Genomic DNA, 15,487 nt, shown 5'->3' on the forward strand with positions numbered 1-15,487 from the left:
AGGGAATGCTTCCAGTTTTTGCCCATTCAGTATGATATTGGCTGTGGGTTTCTCATAGATAGCTCTTAAGATTTTGAGATACGTCCCATCAATACCTAATTTATTGAGAGTTTTTAGCATGAAGGGTTGTTGAATTTTGTCAAAGGCCTTTTGTGCATCTATTGAGATAATCATGTGGTTTTTGTCCTTGGTTCTGTTTATATGCTGGGTTACATTTATTGATTTGCATATGTTGAACCAGCCTTGCATCCCAGGGATGAAGCCCACTTGATCATGGTGAATAAGCTTTTTGATGTGCTGCTGGATTTGGTTTGCCAGTATTTTATTGAGGATTTTTGCATCAATGTTCATCAAGGATATTGGTCTGAAATTCTCTTTTTTGGTTATGTCTCTGCCAGGCTTTGGTATCAGCATGATGCTGGCCTCACAAAATGTGTTAGGGAGGATTCCCTCTTTTTCTATTGATTGGAATAGTTTCAGAAGGAATGGTATCAGTTCCTCCTTGTACCTCTGGTAGAATTCGGCTGTGAATCCATCAGGTCCTGGACTCTTTTTGGTTGGTAAGCTATTGATTATTGCTACAATTTCAGAGCCTGTTATAGGTCTATTCAGAGATTCAACTTCTTCCTGGTTTAGTCTTGGGAGGGTGTATTTGTCGAGGAATTTATCCATTTCTTCTAGAATTTCTAGTTTATTTGCATAGAGGTGTTTGTAGTATTCTCTGATGGTAGATTGTATTTCTGTGGGATTGGTGGTGATAACCCCTTTTTCATTTTTTATTGTATCTATTTGATTTTTCTCTCTTTTCTTCTTTATTAGTCTTGCTAGCTGTCTATCAATTTTGTTGATCTTTTCAAAAAACCAGCTACTGGATTCATTAATTTTTTGAAGGGATTTTTGTGTCTCTATTTCCTTCAGTTCTGCTCTGATTTTAGTTATTTCTAGCCTTCTGCTAGCTTTTGAATGTGTTTGCCCTTGCTTTTCTAGTTCTTTTAATTGTGATGTTAGGGTGTCAATTTTGGATCGTTCCTGCTTTCTCTTGTGGGCATTTAGTGCTATAAATTTCCCTCTACACACTGCTTTGAATGTGTCCCAGAGATTCTGGTATGTTGTGTCTTTGTTCTCGTTGGTTTCAAAGAACATCTTTATTTCTGCCTTCATTTCATTATGTACCCAGTAGTCTTTCAGGAGCAGGTTGTTCAGTTTCCACGTAGTTGAGTGGTTTTGAGTGAGTTTCTTAATCCTGAGTTCTAGTTTGATTGCACTGTGGTCTGAGAGACAGTTTGTTTTAATTTCTGTTCTTTTACATTTGCTGAGGAGAGCTTTGCTTCCAACTATGTGGTCAATTTTGGAATAGGTGTGGTGTGGTGCTGAAAAAAGTGCATATTCTGTTGATTTGGGGTGGAGAGTTCTGTAGATGTCTATTAGGTCCACTTTGTGCAGAGCTGAGTTCAATTCCTGGATATCCTTGTTAACTTTCTGTCTCATTGATCTGTCTAATGTTGACAGTGGGGTGCTAAAATCTCCCATTATTATTGTGTGGGAGTTTAAGTCCCTTTGTAGTTCAGTCAGGACTTGCTTTATGAATCTGGGTGCTCCTGTGTTGGGTGCATATATATTTAGGATAGTTAGCTCTTCTTGTTGAATTGATCCCTTTAGCATTATGTAATGGCCTTCTTTGTCTCTTTTGATCTTTGTTGGTTTAAAGTCTATTTTATCAGAGACTAGGATTGCAACCCCTGCCTTTTTTTGTTTTCCATTTGCTTGATAGATCTTCCTCCATCCCTTTATTTTGAGTCTATGTGTGTCTCTGCACGTGAGATGGGTTTCCTGAATACAGCACACTGATGGGTCTTGACTCCTTATCCAGTTTCCCAGTCTGTCTCTTTTAATTGGAGCATTTAGCCCATTTACATTTAAAGTTAATATTGTTATGTGTGAATTTGATCCTGTCATTATTAAAATCCTATAAGAAAACCTAGACAATACCATTCAGGACATAGGCGTGGGCAAGGACTTCATGTCTAAAATGCCAAAAGCAATGGCAACAAAAGCCAAAATTGACAAATGGGATCTAATTAAACTAAAGAGCTTCTGCACAGCAAAAGAGACTACCATCAGAGTGAGCAGGCAACCTACAGAATGGGAGAAAATTTTTGCAACCTACTCATCTGACAAAGGGCTAATATCCAGAATCTACAATGAACTCAAACAAATTTACAAGAAAAAAACAAACAACCCCATCAAAAAGTGGGCAAAGAATATGAACAGACACTTCTCAAAAGAAGACATTTATGCAGCCAAAAAACACATGAAAAAATGCTCATCATCACTGGCCATCAGAGAAATGCAAATCAAAACCACAGTGAGATACCATCTCACACCAGTTAGAATGGCCATCATTAAAAAGTCAGGAAACAACAGGTGCTGGAGAGGATGTGGAGAAATAGGAACACTTTTACACTGTTGGTGGGACTGTCAACTAGTTCAACCATTGTGGAAGTCAGTTTGGCGATTCCTCAGGGATCTAGAACTAGAAATACCATTTGACCCAGCCATCCCATTACTGGGTATATACCCAAAGGACTATAAATCATGCTGCTATAAAGACACATGCACACATATGTTTATTGTGGCACTATTCACAATAGCAAAGACTTGGAACCAACCCAAATGTCCAACAATGATAGACTGGATTAAGAAAATGTGGCACATATACACCATGGAATACTATGCAACCATAGAAAATGATGAGTTCATGTCCTTTGTAGGGATATGGATGAAACTGGAAACCATCATTCTCAGTAAACTATCGCAAGGACAAAAAACCAAACACCGCATGTTCTCACTCATAGGTGGGAATTGAACAATGAGAACTCATGGACACAGGAAGGGGAACATCACACTCCGGGGACTGTTGTGGGGTGGGGGGAGGGGGGAGGGACAGCATTAGGAGATATACCTAATGCTAAATGACGAGTTAATGGGTGCAGCAAAACAACATGGCACATGGATACATATGTAACAAACCTGCACATTGTGCACATGTACCCTGAAACCTAAAGTATAATAATAAAAAAAAAGAGAAATATAAGTTTGAATTAGCTCTACAGGAAATCAAAACAGCAACCTACATGCAACATTTTTCTGCCATATGTTATTGTTATCTTAAACAAAGAATGATACCTGAATTCACATAATATAGGTCACAAACTTTGGCCCATGGATCAAACTTAACTTGAAAATATGCTATTAAAAAACCAGTTGCCCACATTTGATTACTTAGCTACTTTTATTTTGAAAAACAATCTCATTTAAAAGCTTCTTGAAAGGCTGGATGATTTTACAATACTGACATACATTTTGGAATGTAACTGAGTGCTGGGAAATTTCTCTAGATGGGATAGGTATTCCTTAGCCAGCTTCACTAATTCATGTTACGTTTCTGACCTGGTAGTCATTTGAGTTTGACACCCCTGATAAAAGTCTCTGTCTCTTGAGTAGCACCAAGTCACCTGTGTGAAATTGAGGTATGAGTATCATCTATATTTTTCAGTTTTCAGGAAAGGAATATAAGACATCACAAAAACTCCAACTTATTACTCTTACTCATAGGTTCAGAACTTCAGATGAAGTGAAGTTCCACTTCTAAAATAACTCCTATTTGTGTGAATGTCTTCAGTAGTTGCTCCTGGACCTTCCATGATCATACGAATTCATTCTCATAAACTCGCAGAACAGAGTAAAACCACCATCTCTCAGGAGTCCCCTCTGGCATCTTTTAAAGATCAAGCCAGTCAATCTAAGATGACCAGCCCTTCCAGCTTCAAATCTCTGAAATAGGGTTTGTTTGGTTTGGTATAAATTGACTATAAAATGCCAATCAAATAAGATGCCATACTGTTTTTATTTGAATAATAGTAATTACAGGATTGTTAGCTTATGTTCATTCTGTTTTCAAGAAATAATTCTTATATGGTGACTCATTAATTAATTTGTAATGAATTTCCATCAGAATGTTTGATGAATATCAATGTTCTGAGAATCAGTTATCAAGTATGCTGTACAATCATGAGATAAATGTCAATTGAGAAAAATACTAGATGTAGTCTTGGAAATTTTTGACTAGTGAAATCACTTCATTCAAGTGTGATTAAAAGTTGGTCATTAATTTAGAACTAACTATTAAACAGCTTGTATCAGGATAACAAATTCTTTCTAAACAATACCTCAATTTAATGACAAGAAAGTTCTCTTACTATATAGCTATCTTGGTATTTTTCATCCTATGTATTTCTGCCATGTAGACCTCAATTTTGGGAGGTGGCATTTTCTTTTCTAATTAAATTACTTCCTTCCTATAAGGAAGCTCATAGGGCTTGGTTTGCTTATGTAGTTTCTCTTCTCTTTTCTTCATAACTTCTTGAAAGTGATTTTTCTCTGCTAACTTTTTATCTTTAAGTTCTTGGGCCTTGCATATTGCATCTTCTTTTTCTCGGATCTTTAGCTCTTCCTGCCACTGTTACAGAGAGAAAATGTTATTCACATATGATAGTCCATGAAAAAATGCATATCAATTTAGCTGCTCGAAATGCAGATGCTTATATCCAATTATCCTTTTAGGTTTTTTCCATGACATTCCTCAAAAATTTTATATCTACCACACTGGCAAAACACGTGTTACCTATTAGAATGCATGTAAGTCCCACAAAACAGAATTTCCTCAATATATTTAAAGACAAAAAAATCATTAAAAAGAAGACATTATAGGTTTTATATTTCTGTACTCCAAATGGTTTTATGTTCTTCATCAATACTGGTATTTACACAACAGCATGGGTTATAAAATGAAGAACCAGGTGAAAGCAAAACAGAAAGAAAAAATACAGAAAATACAAATTAAACAGAAAGGCAAAAACTCTAATACTATTCTCTATGAAGTTAAAAATGAAATTAATGGTCAGGTAAATGCATACTATGCAGAAGACCAGTAAGAAAAACTCTAAAGAATTTATCTTAATTGGTCATGATAATTTTTTCTTTTTCTTTCGCTTTCACTTAGTTTTTCACTTTATAACCCACGATGTCATGTAAATAGTAGTATATCTGAATGCAAAAGCCCTAAGAATGAGTAATACATATTGTAAGTAATGATAATCAATCAAACATCATAATGAAAAAAAATATATATATATAATTAGGAGGAACTTTTTTTCTCTTCTAATACATTTGATGAAGGAAATGATAAAAACAGACGGTAAGCACTTTATGCTGGGTAAAACGTTTGGGGCAGAATGACTCCTAGTATGAAATAATGGACATTCCTAAAGATACTGCCAATGCCGTCTTTTTGTCACCCTCAGCTCATGCATATACACAAATGATCAGTCTGAGATTAGCAACCTATCAATTAATTTATAGATTACTATATATGCCAGTACTGTGAATCACAAATAACATTTGTAATGTGGGATATTCAGATAATAAAGAGCAGAGCTAAACATCAGAGTCCATAGCATGTCACTCAGCTTTGACGAATGCATTAAAATTTTGTATAATGTTAATATACTCATATTAAACATTAAAAATAAAAGCATAATATCAAATCCATTATTTATTCCCAGTTGAGTTTTAATTACATAAGAAATACAAAACTTAACTGCACTTATCTTAAGGCTATATTTATAAACAGTTATTTCTCATACATTTGGTTTCTCAGGAACCAGTTTTGCATAAAATGTATGGGAAATTAAGGCAAAACCTCCAGAACAGTCAGGCACAGGCTGAAATTCATGCTATGGTTTAGTCTACAAGTTCTACGATACTCAACTATGACACATTATTTTTCTCATATAATAAACTAATAATCTAGTTGTTTAAGAAAATTACCAATTTTATTAGCATAGAAGTTATAGTTGGTATAATAATGACAGTATCTAGAAACAAACAGCACTAATCTATCCTATATGAAAGATTTCGATAGATCTCATTATTTTGTTTTTAGGCTGACGCCTGTAATCCCAGCACTTTGGGAGGCTGAGGCGGGCAGATCACGAGGTCAGGAGATAGAGACCATCCTGGCTAACACGTTGAAACCCCGTCTCTACTAAACAAAATACAAAAAAAATTAGCCGGGCGTGGTGGCAGGTGCCTGTAGTCCCAGCTACTCGGGAGGCTGAGGCTGGAGAATGGCATGAACCCGGGAGGCAGAGCTTGCAGTGAGCCGAGGTCGCACCACTGCACTCCAGCCTGGGCCACAGAGCGAGACTCTGTCTCAAAAAAAAAAAAAAAAAAAAAAAAAAATGTGAAAAATCAAAAGAGAATTAATTCTTAAGAACTACCAGCAAATTAAAATTCTTGGTTTCCCAAACAGCATGTATAAAAGCATCAATACATATAAAAGCAGCCAAGAAGGGGTATCATATCATCACCGTCCAAAAGACAGCTCTTCCCTCTTTCCCCCTTCTTAGAATTTGGAATGGCTGAAATTCACCACAACATCAAAATCCTTCTTTTCATTAGGCTTAGGAAAAAGCATACTTTCTTTTTGTCTCTGGTGACCATGACAACAGATCAATTTGGGTAAATAATTGTATTTTTTGACTTTATATGCCATTATTATTGTCTATTGTGGTAGCTAGGAGGATGCAAAAAAAAATAGATGTCTTTGAAATCTATGGGAAATGGAAGCACCATTTACTGCTTTATTCAACTGATTCACTCAGTGATTCAATGATCACGCTATGGAATGCTAGCAATGTGTAAGGTACCTTAATATCTCCTAAGCAATTAGGTATATTTTCTATTCCCTGCATATGATAACCCCTCAACAAAAGTCTGCTGGCTTAGAAGGACAATTATATCTGTAGCTGAGGGGATGTGTTTTTGTTATTTGTCGATATTGCAGATCCCATCCTCCCACTTCTAATTCTGGTTAGGAATCATAAGCCAAGAACTTGAGCAGCTCTGAAAAAGTGGACAGGAAAGTAGATTTGGAGTAGGGAAATCTGTTTTTGGGCATAGACTCATTTATTTAAAACATTGAGCAAGTAACTGAATTGTAAGCAAGTTTGTTCTTCTTATTGGTAAATGTTTTACAGGGTTGTGAGGATTAAATTAACCACTGTAAGAGCATTTTGTAAAGCATAAAGTATAAGTACAAAGCACTATTGCTGCACCCATCTGAAAAGAAGTGGTATATACATGAATACTGAAAAAAATATTATATTCAGAGACAATTCAATAAACCTTCCAAAATCAGTACTATGAACTACTAGTTTATTAGGCTAGCCACACATCAAACAATTTGGATCTATAAGTTTTCAAGCATATTTTTGAAAAAGATTTATTTATCCTTCTTTAGCTACAATATAAGCAGGCTCATGGCAGTGATTACTTGGATAATGCTTACACCCTTGGAAAAAGGAAAAGATGATTGATGGTTGTTTGGAGCTATCTCTGTATCTCTGTCATTCATAATACTCTCCTCTGTTTCTTTAACCCTAGACAGACCAAAGTAGTTATTTATGCATCTGTGTGTGTGTGTGTGTGTGTGTGTGTGTGTATGTGATGTTAGCAAATTGCTATCTCTTATAATCTCTTCTAGAAAATTTAGTTGAAGTAATGAGTAAGAAAATATGGATGTTTAAATTTATAAACCATTTGAAATTTTTGAAGATGACCTGTACATATATTGGTTTAACGAAAACTTTATTAGTGAATACTAGAATACTGCAGCTCTCGTTTTGTCATTTCACGGTATCAGTCAGTCTCCAAAGCCCAATACTTATAGCTGTTGCTAGAGTGGCTTAATTACTAGCAATGTGGTGAAAACTATTCAATGTGATCAGTAAATAAAATAATCTCTTCACAAGATTACTACTTAAAAGTAGTGTGGGCCAGGCGCGGTGGCTCACGCTTGTAATCCCAGCACTTTGGGAGTCCTGAGGCGGGCGGATCACGAGGGCAGGAGATCGAGACCACGGTGAAACCCCGTCTCTACTAAAAATACAAAAAATTATCCGGGCGTGGTGGCGGGCACCTGTAGTCCCAGCTACTCGGAGAGGCTGAGGCAGGAGAATGGCGTGAACCCAGGAGGCAGAGCTTGCAGTGAGCCGAAATTGCGCCACTGCACTCCAGCCTGGGTGAAAAAGCGAGACTCCGTCTCAAAAAAAAAAAAAAAAAAAAAAGTAGTGTGAAAAAATTAATTGTTAATATAACTGCAATCTGAGAGACAGTATTGAACTTCTGGTGATAAAATTAAGTGCATTATATATGCTATATATTTTATTCAAAGAAAAAAACAGAAAAGCATTTTCTCTCATACTTTAATTCTGCTCTTAAAAAGAACGAGGCACAAAATGATGTGTATTTGGTAAGAAATTATCAACTAAATATAGCACAATGAATTAAAGTATCTTCTGTGAATAGCCTTGTATTGCCACTGCTTTTTAAACTCATACTAAGAACAAAGTGATTAACAGTCTTTCTGATCTATCAAGGGTAAAGAACGGTCACTGAAAATTGAGCCAAAAGATTTTTGTTCTGTTATTCGAACTACACTGCAGAAGAAATCAGTGTTCAGTGTTCAATATAAGATTCTTGTCACAAGAAATCAGTAGTAATTCAGAAAACAGGATTAGCCTAGTATTTTACAAATGATAGAAGGTCACATTTTCTGTAACCCAATGGAGACACTGAGGTGTACAGGTAACGTAGTGAGATATAATTCAGTTTGGCAAACCAATCATGGCTCTACTTTTAAATTTCACATATTAAGGTTTCAGTCTCAGAACTACATTTTATAATTTAAAGTGTTTTTAAAGAACAAAGCTTTTGCTGCTAGTTAAAAAAAATCAATCTTACGTGATGGTCAATGATTTTTGCCAACTCTTTATCTGCCTTGGTGAAGAAATCTGGATATGGAAACATGGGAATTTCTGATACAGAAGGATGTTCCCTTCAAAAGAGCACAAGAACAAATCCAACATTAGGTATAGGTATTCCTATTCCCCAGAAATAGAATTGTAAGTCATAATTTATTATTATTAAGCATTTTGATTCTTCATTGTTAAAATAAAGTATTTACTTTGTGTAGACAATGGTATGTTAGCTTTTAGGTTTTGTAAGCCATCTTGGGTCACTAAAACTGATAATTTTGAGGGTAGGACATGACATACAGGATGATTAAAGTGCCCATCCCCATACACAGCTCCACAACCCTGGAAGTTCTGGTGGAAGCCTAAGCCTAAGAATTTGTTCTAAGATATGCTGAAAAAATCATATGATTTCAATACATTTCCAAAGTCTTTGTATTACTAAGGGTGGAATTGTGGTAGACAGATTACCATAGTTCAGTGAAATTCTTGGCAGTACAAAGCTGGGCCTCAAACTAAGGGAGACTTAGTGTTAAATTTTCCACAGAATTACTGTATTATTAAAGTCATTATGAAGAAATTATGTGAATCCAGGAACACTTAAAGTAATAAGATGGTGAAAGGTGGTTTTGAGGGTGGGAAAGTGGGGGTAAAGGAGAAAGTCTTAGGGAAGAGCCTAAAAAGAGGCAGCCAGTGAGAAATTTCCATATTGAAAAAAGTCTAGTCAATTTTTAAGACTGGAACTAATGTTTTTCTGGTTTCTGCCTTTCCCATTCCAATGTACTCTACATTCTTGACACTCGACAGTCCCCTCATTTCATCAGGTTCTGTTTGTCTATTCTGCACTAAAGGCTTCTCAAATCTTCCCAATAACCTTCATCTCCTCCATCACTTCCCTAGGCCAAGCCACCATAATCTCTCACCTGGATGAAGGCTTCATGTTCAGAATTCCCACATCCATCATTCCTTACCCACTTTACTCTTGTCTCTAGACAGTAGCCAGAATTGTTTTCAAAATACAAAGTAGATCATGTCAGTCTCCTACATCAAACTGTTCATTATTTCTCCATTAGCTTTAAGATTAAGATTACATTTGTTGAGGAAGCCTGAAGTAAACTGCATTTGTTAAAGTAAGTTTTGCCTGATTTCTCCAGACTTATTTCTTTCCTTTACCTGCTTAGGTCTAAGCATCCCTAATGCACAAGCTTTCTTGCAGTTGCTGGAATGTATGTTGTTCCATCCCACTGCTGCTTGTTTTCACATGCTGTCATTTCTTTCTCTTATGCCTTTCTCTTTCTCCTCCTTCTACCCCTGCTGCAGGGCTGGTTAATGCCTACTCACCCTTCAGCTCTCAGTTCAAGCCCATTACCATAGCTCTCAATCTACCATGGATATTTCCTTCCTTATACTTACTTCAAGTTGCAATTTTACATTTATCATGTCCCTGTGTGAGTTTTATGTTTTCCTGACTAGAGTAGGAGCTACATGATCATGGAGACTTTTGCCTGTTTGCTTACCATTGTTTCCTCAGTGTCCAATGCAGTGCCACTAGATATTCAATGAATGTTTGTATGTTTGCTGAATGATTAAATGAATAAATGAGAACTATGATATGCTTTAATACTCTTTATTTTCCAAGCCATCAATAAGAGTCTACCACACAACACTCCTGTGTTAGTGGAGTAGTATCCAGTATTGCAAATGGAGGGCAATCTCAGGAGACACGCTGAGAGTAGAGTTGACAGCAGGAGTTCAAAAGAAAACAATGGAAGTTACAGGCAACCAGGAAAAATGGAACCCTCTCCCAACTTCATTAATATTCAGAAACACTGTGTGGCAGAAAAGTACTGAGCTTCTTAATGCATGCAGAATAGGGCCTTTAGCCATTCTATTAAAGTACTGTGTTACAGAAAAATATGATCCTAGAAAGCTGGGGACATGACATGCAGGGGCTGACAATTGGTTCAACTAAATTCATTCCGTGAAATTTGGGCAGTTCTGATATTCAAAGAATTGTGCCAAATGCTATAAAAAGATAAAACAGAATCTTAAAATGATTTTAAGGTTAAACGTGTTCAAGCAAATTGCCTAAAATTTTTTCTTGAACAAGAAGTGTTTAAGTTTTAAAAAATGTAGGCAACATAATATCAAAAGACTTTTAACATGGGAAAAACAAATGAATATGCTTATACATCTGTGATTTCTTTGTTACCTCAGTTGAATTTTGTGCTAGAAAATAAAAATGTATACAGAACATAATGAAAGATAACACGAGAGAAGTAAACATTCAGGGATAGAAAAAGAAAAAAATATAGTAAAATGTCTAAGCATATGGGCTCTGTACTTAGGCAAATCTCAAAGCAAATTTTGGTTCTACCACTTAGTGTTATTTAATCCCTCTGTTCTTCAGTTTCTTCATCCTTAATATTGAAAAATAATAGCACTTGCCTTATTATGTTTTCACAAGGAATAAGAAGGAATTAGACATAAATCAAACACTAAACAAGTTTCAGCTGCAGTATCTTTCTTTATCATCTTCATTGTCAAAAGAATTGAGAGCAAAAAGCCATGGTGTTTAGCTGATATTATAAGTACAAGAAAAAGGAATGGAGGACTAGACAATTTTGTCGGCATTAAATGAGATGTAGAATTTTGACATTTGAAGTTAAATGAACAGTAGAGACTTTTCAAGAAAGATGATATACTAGTTTCCGAGGGCTACTTTAACAAATTACCACAAATGAGGAGGCTTAGACAAACAGAAATTCATTCTCTCATAGTTCTGGAGGAAAAAAAATTCTAAATCAAAGTGTTAGCAGCCTTGGATACTCCAGAAGCTTTGGGTAAAAATGTATTCCTTGCCGCTCTTAGCTTCTAGTGGCTGTTGGTTCTTTGGTATTCCTGGGCTTGTAGATACTTCACTCCTGTCTCTGTCTCTATCTCCACATGGTTTTTTCCTTCTGTGACTCTGGGTGTCTTCTATTGTTCTGTTTCAAACAATGACATTTAATTTTTAATTTTTTTGGGTACACAGTAGGTGTATATATGGGGTATATGAGCTGTTTTGATACGGGCATTCAATGCATAATGATCACATCATAGAGAGTGGGTTATACACACCCTGAAGCATTTATCCCTCATGTTGTAAACAATCCAATTATATTTTTTTAGTTATTTTAAAATGTACAATTAAGTTATTGTTAACTATAGTCACTCCATTGTGCTGTCAAATAGTAGGTCATATTCATTCTTTTGATTTTTTGTACCCATTAACCATTCCTACCTTTCCCCCAAGCCCCTACTTTCCTTCCTGGCCCTGGTAACAATCCTACTCTCTATGTCCATGAGTTCAATTGTTTTGATAGCATAAGGACATGTTTTATAAGGATACTGTCATTGAATTTAAGGTCCACAAGAGGAAGATAGCCTTAACATTCCCCTCAGTTTCCCTAAACTTTAGACAGGCCTCTGACCTCCCTTTTCTTAGCATAATATTCACTTTAGAAAACTTTCAATTGTAAATTTTCTGTCTGCCCTTTTGAAATATAAATATTCTCCCATCCTTTTGGTAATTTTATAACACAGGAATTTCTTTCTCAATGACCTGGAGTCATCTCTTTGAAAGATACCCTCAAGAAAGATAGCCACCATCTGCCCAGCCTCTGTGGGAGGTCTAGGAGCCTAACTTAGGTAAGTGACAAACAGCAAACACATCACATTGACCTAATCACACGAATCAACATACTTTCTAATGTGCTCCAGTATGTTTCCACTAGCTAACCCCAGCACTTACACATCCTCCTGTCTTTTTATTTTTCCCAGAAGAGTTGAGTTTAATTTCTCTCCTCCACTGCAATAGTCTTGATTAAACTCCTCTTTGCCTGTTTAATTTGTCCAGTACAACTTTTCTTTGACACATTATAATTCAGCATAATCTCATCCCGAGATCCTTACTTTAATCACATCTACAAAAACTCTCTCTCCAAAGAAGGTCATATTTATAGGTACAAGGGGTTAAGACTTAGTCATATCTTTTGGGGAAAACAAACCTGCTACAGATGACAAAACAGGAACAAAGACTCAGACTCAGGAAAAGAAAATAAATAACTCATTTCAGAAAATGTATGTAGATTGAGATGGCTGGGACTGACAGTACATTGAAGTGAAGAGGAGCTGACTAATTTATTCATTTATTCAACCATTTATTGCAAGGGGATGTTGTTATTAGGAGTGGGAAGAAATCATAAGAAGAAAAAGCTTAGATTCTTCTCTCCAGAAACTTGAAGTTCACATGGGGGAAGACTTATAAACAGCCATTCACGGTATACTGGGAAAATGGCTGCAAAATATTTCTTTTGAGTAGAAAGGTGGGGAGCTGGCATCATTTAACTTAGTCTGAGAGTGGGTAAGAGAGATCTACCTGGATGGATTATGCATGATTGTCCCAATAGGATGATGATTAGATTCATGAAAAGATTCATATAGGACATGTTCAGTTTCTTTAACAGTTCAAGGATGAGAAAGTGCAAAGATATTTACAAGAAAAGGGGGGATAATATATTTCTTTATGCAGAATTATGGTTTTTCAAGTCTCCAAAGCTCTCCTGAAGACATACTGGCAAAAAGTGAGTGTCCCGTTAGACAGGAGATATTCTCCAGGAGCAGAAGGCATGCACAGGTTTCAGGCCTCTTTATTCCTACATCTCACACCCTGACCTAAGATCTGGCATGGAAGCATCAGTTGAGCAGATAAAATATTGTTTTTATCTCAGGAAAACTATAATAACCATTGGAATTATCCAATGAGGGGAAGATAGTTTATCAATTAAACAAACCCTAGAACTCCATTCTTACTTAACAATTGAATGACTTCCCCCCTTTTCCCACTTTTTGAGGAAAATTGGGTACCACAGACTCATTGGTTGGTGTGGCTTTTCTCAGTATATTTAGTCTCCTTTTTGAGATTCATCATAGATTAATGACCTCTCACTGATTTCAAACACAATTTGCTCTAATTAATTGTGTACATTGTTTGGAACCTTACCTTTTAATTATTTGGCTACCAGAACCTTTTCTTTAGCTAACTTTCTTGTCTTAGTTCTATTGCAATTTCTTCCGATGAAGGCCTTACTTTCTGAAGGCAACAAGAAGTCCATGATATAGACACTGTCCATGGGGCCTTGATTTCTTTTAGAAGAGAATGATAGTAGAAACCTGAATCTGGAATATATGGTGGTATATTGGATGATTCCCCGAAACTTTTGGAGTTAAGAGGGATGATATCAGAAAAAAAAGTACTACTTAAATCATTCTAATGGCATAAGAAAAATCATCTTGTACCAAAATATCATGAGTTCATGTTACTTTTGATTAAATTAACTTTCTTTTTAACTTTCTCTAAGAGCTTATTGCTCAGTTTTCTCTCATTTAATTAGCTTTGTGGTATTATACTAAAAAGGGTCAATCACATTATGTATTGAAGTTGCACCTGCCATCTCCAATACTTAGAGGTTTACTTTTTTTTTGTTCTCAGAGCCCAAATAGGTTAATATTCAGATTGTCACCTTAATACTATTCCTGAAGCAATAATTACTTGAAAGGAAAATAAATTCCTTCCTCTCTTTAAGGTAAATTTAAAATATATGCAGTTTCAAAAGAGCTACTATTTCAGATAGAATAACATAAAATCAGCAAACAATAGCAATAGAACTTACAATACAGACAAATAAATGCCTTTAAGGGTTTCTAAAAATATGTTTTTTTCCTCTAAAATTTCACTTAGTTTTTTTTCCATGGTCACTAGTGTTATAATCATCGATCACGGGAATTTTTATGTTAAATTCTAATTTATTATAAACATTTGAATAAATATAATCTCAGTACTATATTAAATAAAATTTTCAGTAACCTTTAGGATTTCTGTTTGTCACTAAAGTGAGTAGCTTGCAGATCAATGACCTGACAGATAACAATTGCTATGAGAGCCAAAGATTATTTTAAAAAATCTGTTTAAAAGCATTCACGAGGCCGGGAGTGGTGGCTCCCGCTTGTAATCCCAGCACTTTGGGAGGCCGAGGCGGGCAGATCATGAGGTCAGGAGATTGAGACCACAGTGAAACCCTGTCTCTACTAAAAATACAAAAAAATTAGCCTGGTGGCAGGCGCCTGTAGTCCCAGCTACTCAGAGAGGCTGAGGCAGGAGAATGGCGTGTACCCGGGAGGCAGAGCTTGCAGTGAGCCGAGATTGCGCCACTGCACTCCAGCCTGGGCAACAGAGCAAGACTCCGTCTCAAAAAAAAAAAAAAAAAAAAGCATTCACGATACATTAAGCAACAGGATTTGAAAGGCCAAAATATCAGAGAGGAAAAGACCTGGAGAAGTAAGTAATGAGCTGCAAAATATACTTCTCCTTAGAGCATTTATCCTTTTATTTTATGGATTGAAAAGTGAAAAATCCAGGCAAAGAAATTTTGATCAGAACTTGAGAAGCCAGGAGAGTACTTGGCAACCTTACAGGGTTGAAAAAGCAAAAAAGAGTTTAGAGCTGCCGAGGTAGCCAGGACTTGAAGGATCAAGCTCAAGAGAAGTGAGCACCACACACCCCACTAAGT

General features: G+C 36.1%; 1 protein-coding gene across 4 annotated transcripts in view; it reads right to left on the reverse strand.

Annotated features, from left to right (window-relative positions):
- Window positions 1-3,273: 3,273 nt before the first annotated feature.
- Window positions 3,274-15,487, reverse strand: part of TMEM232 (transmembrane protein 232) — a 347,658-nt gene continuing 335,444 nt past the window's right edge. For all 4 annotated transcript variants that reach the window (XM_055298330.2, XM_063612897.1, XM_063612898.1 and 1 more), the window contains 2 exons: window positions 8,866-8,959; window positions 3,274-4,519 (listed from right to left, as the gene is read on the reverse strand). In XM_055298330.2, the coding sequence (XP_055154305.1) occupies window positions 4,343-4,519; window positions 8,866-8,959 (271 nt within the window). In that variant the 3' untranslated portion in view covers window positions 3,274-4,342. The remainder of the gene's footprint in view (window positions 4,520-8,865; window positions 8,960-15,487) is intronic.

This window comes from Symphalangus syndactylus, chromosome 11 (assembly GCF_028878055.3).
Source record: "Symphalangus syndactylus isolate Jambi chromosome 11, NHGRI_mSymSyn1-v2.1_pri, whole genome shotgun sequence".
NCBI classification, from domain to species: Eukaryota; Metazoa; Chordata; class Mammalia; order Primates; family Hylobatidae; genus Symphalangus; species Symphalangus syndactylus.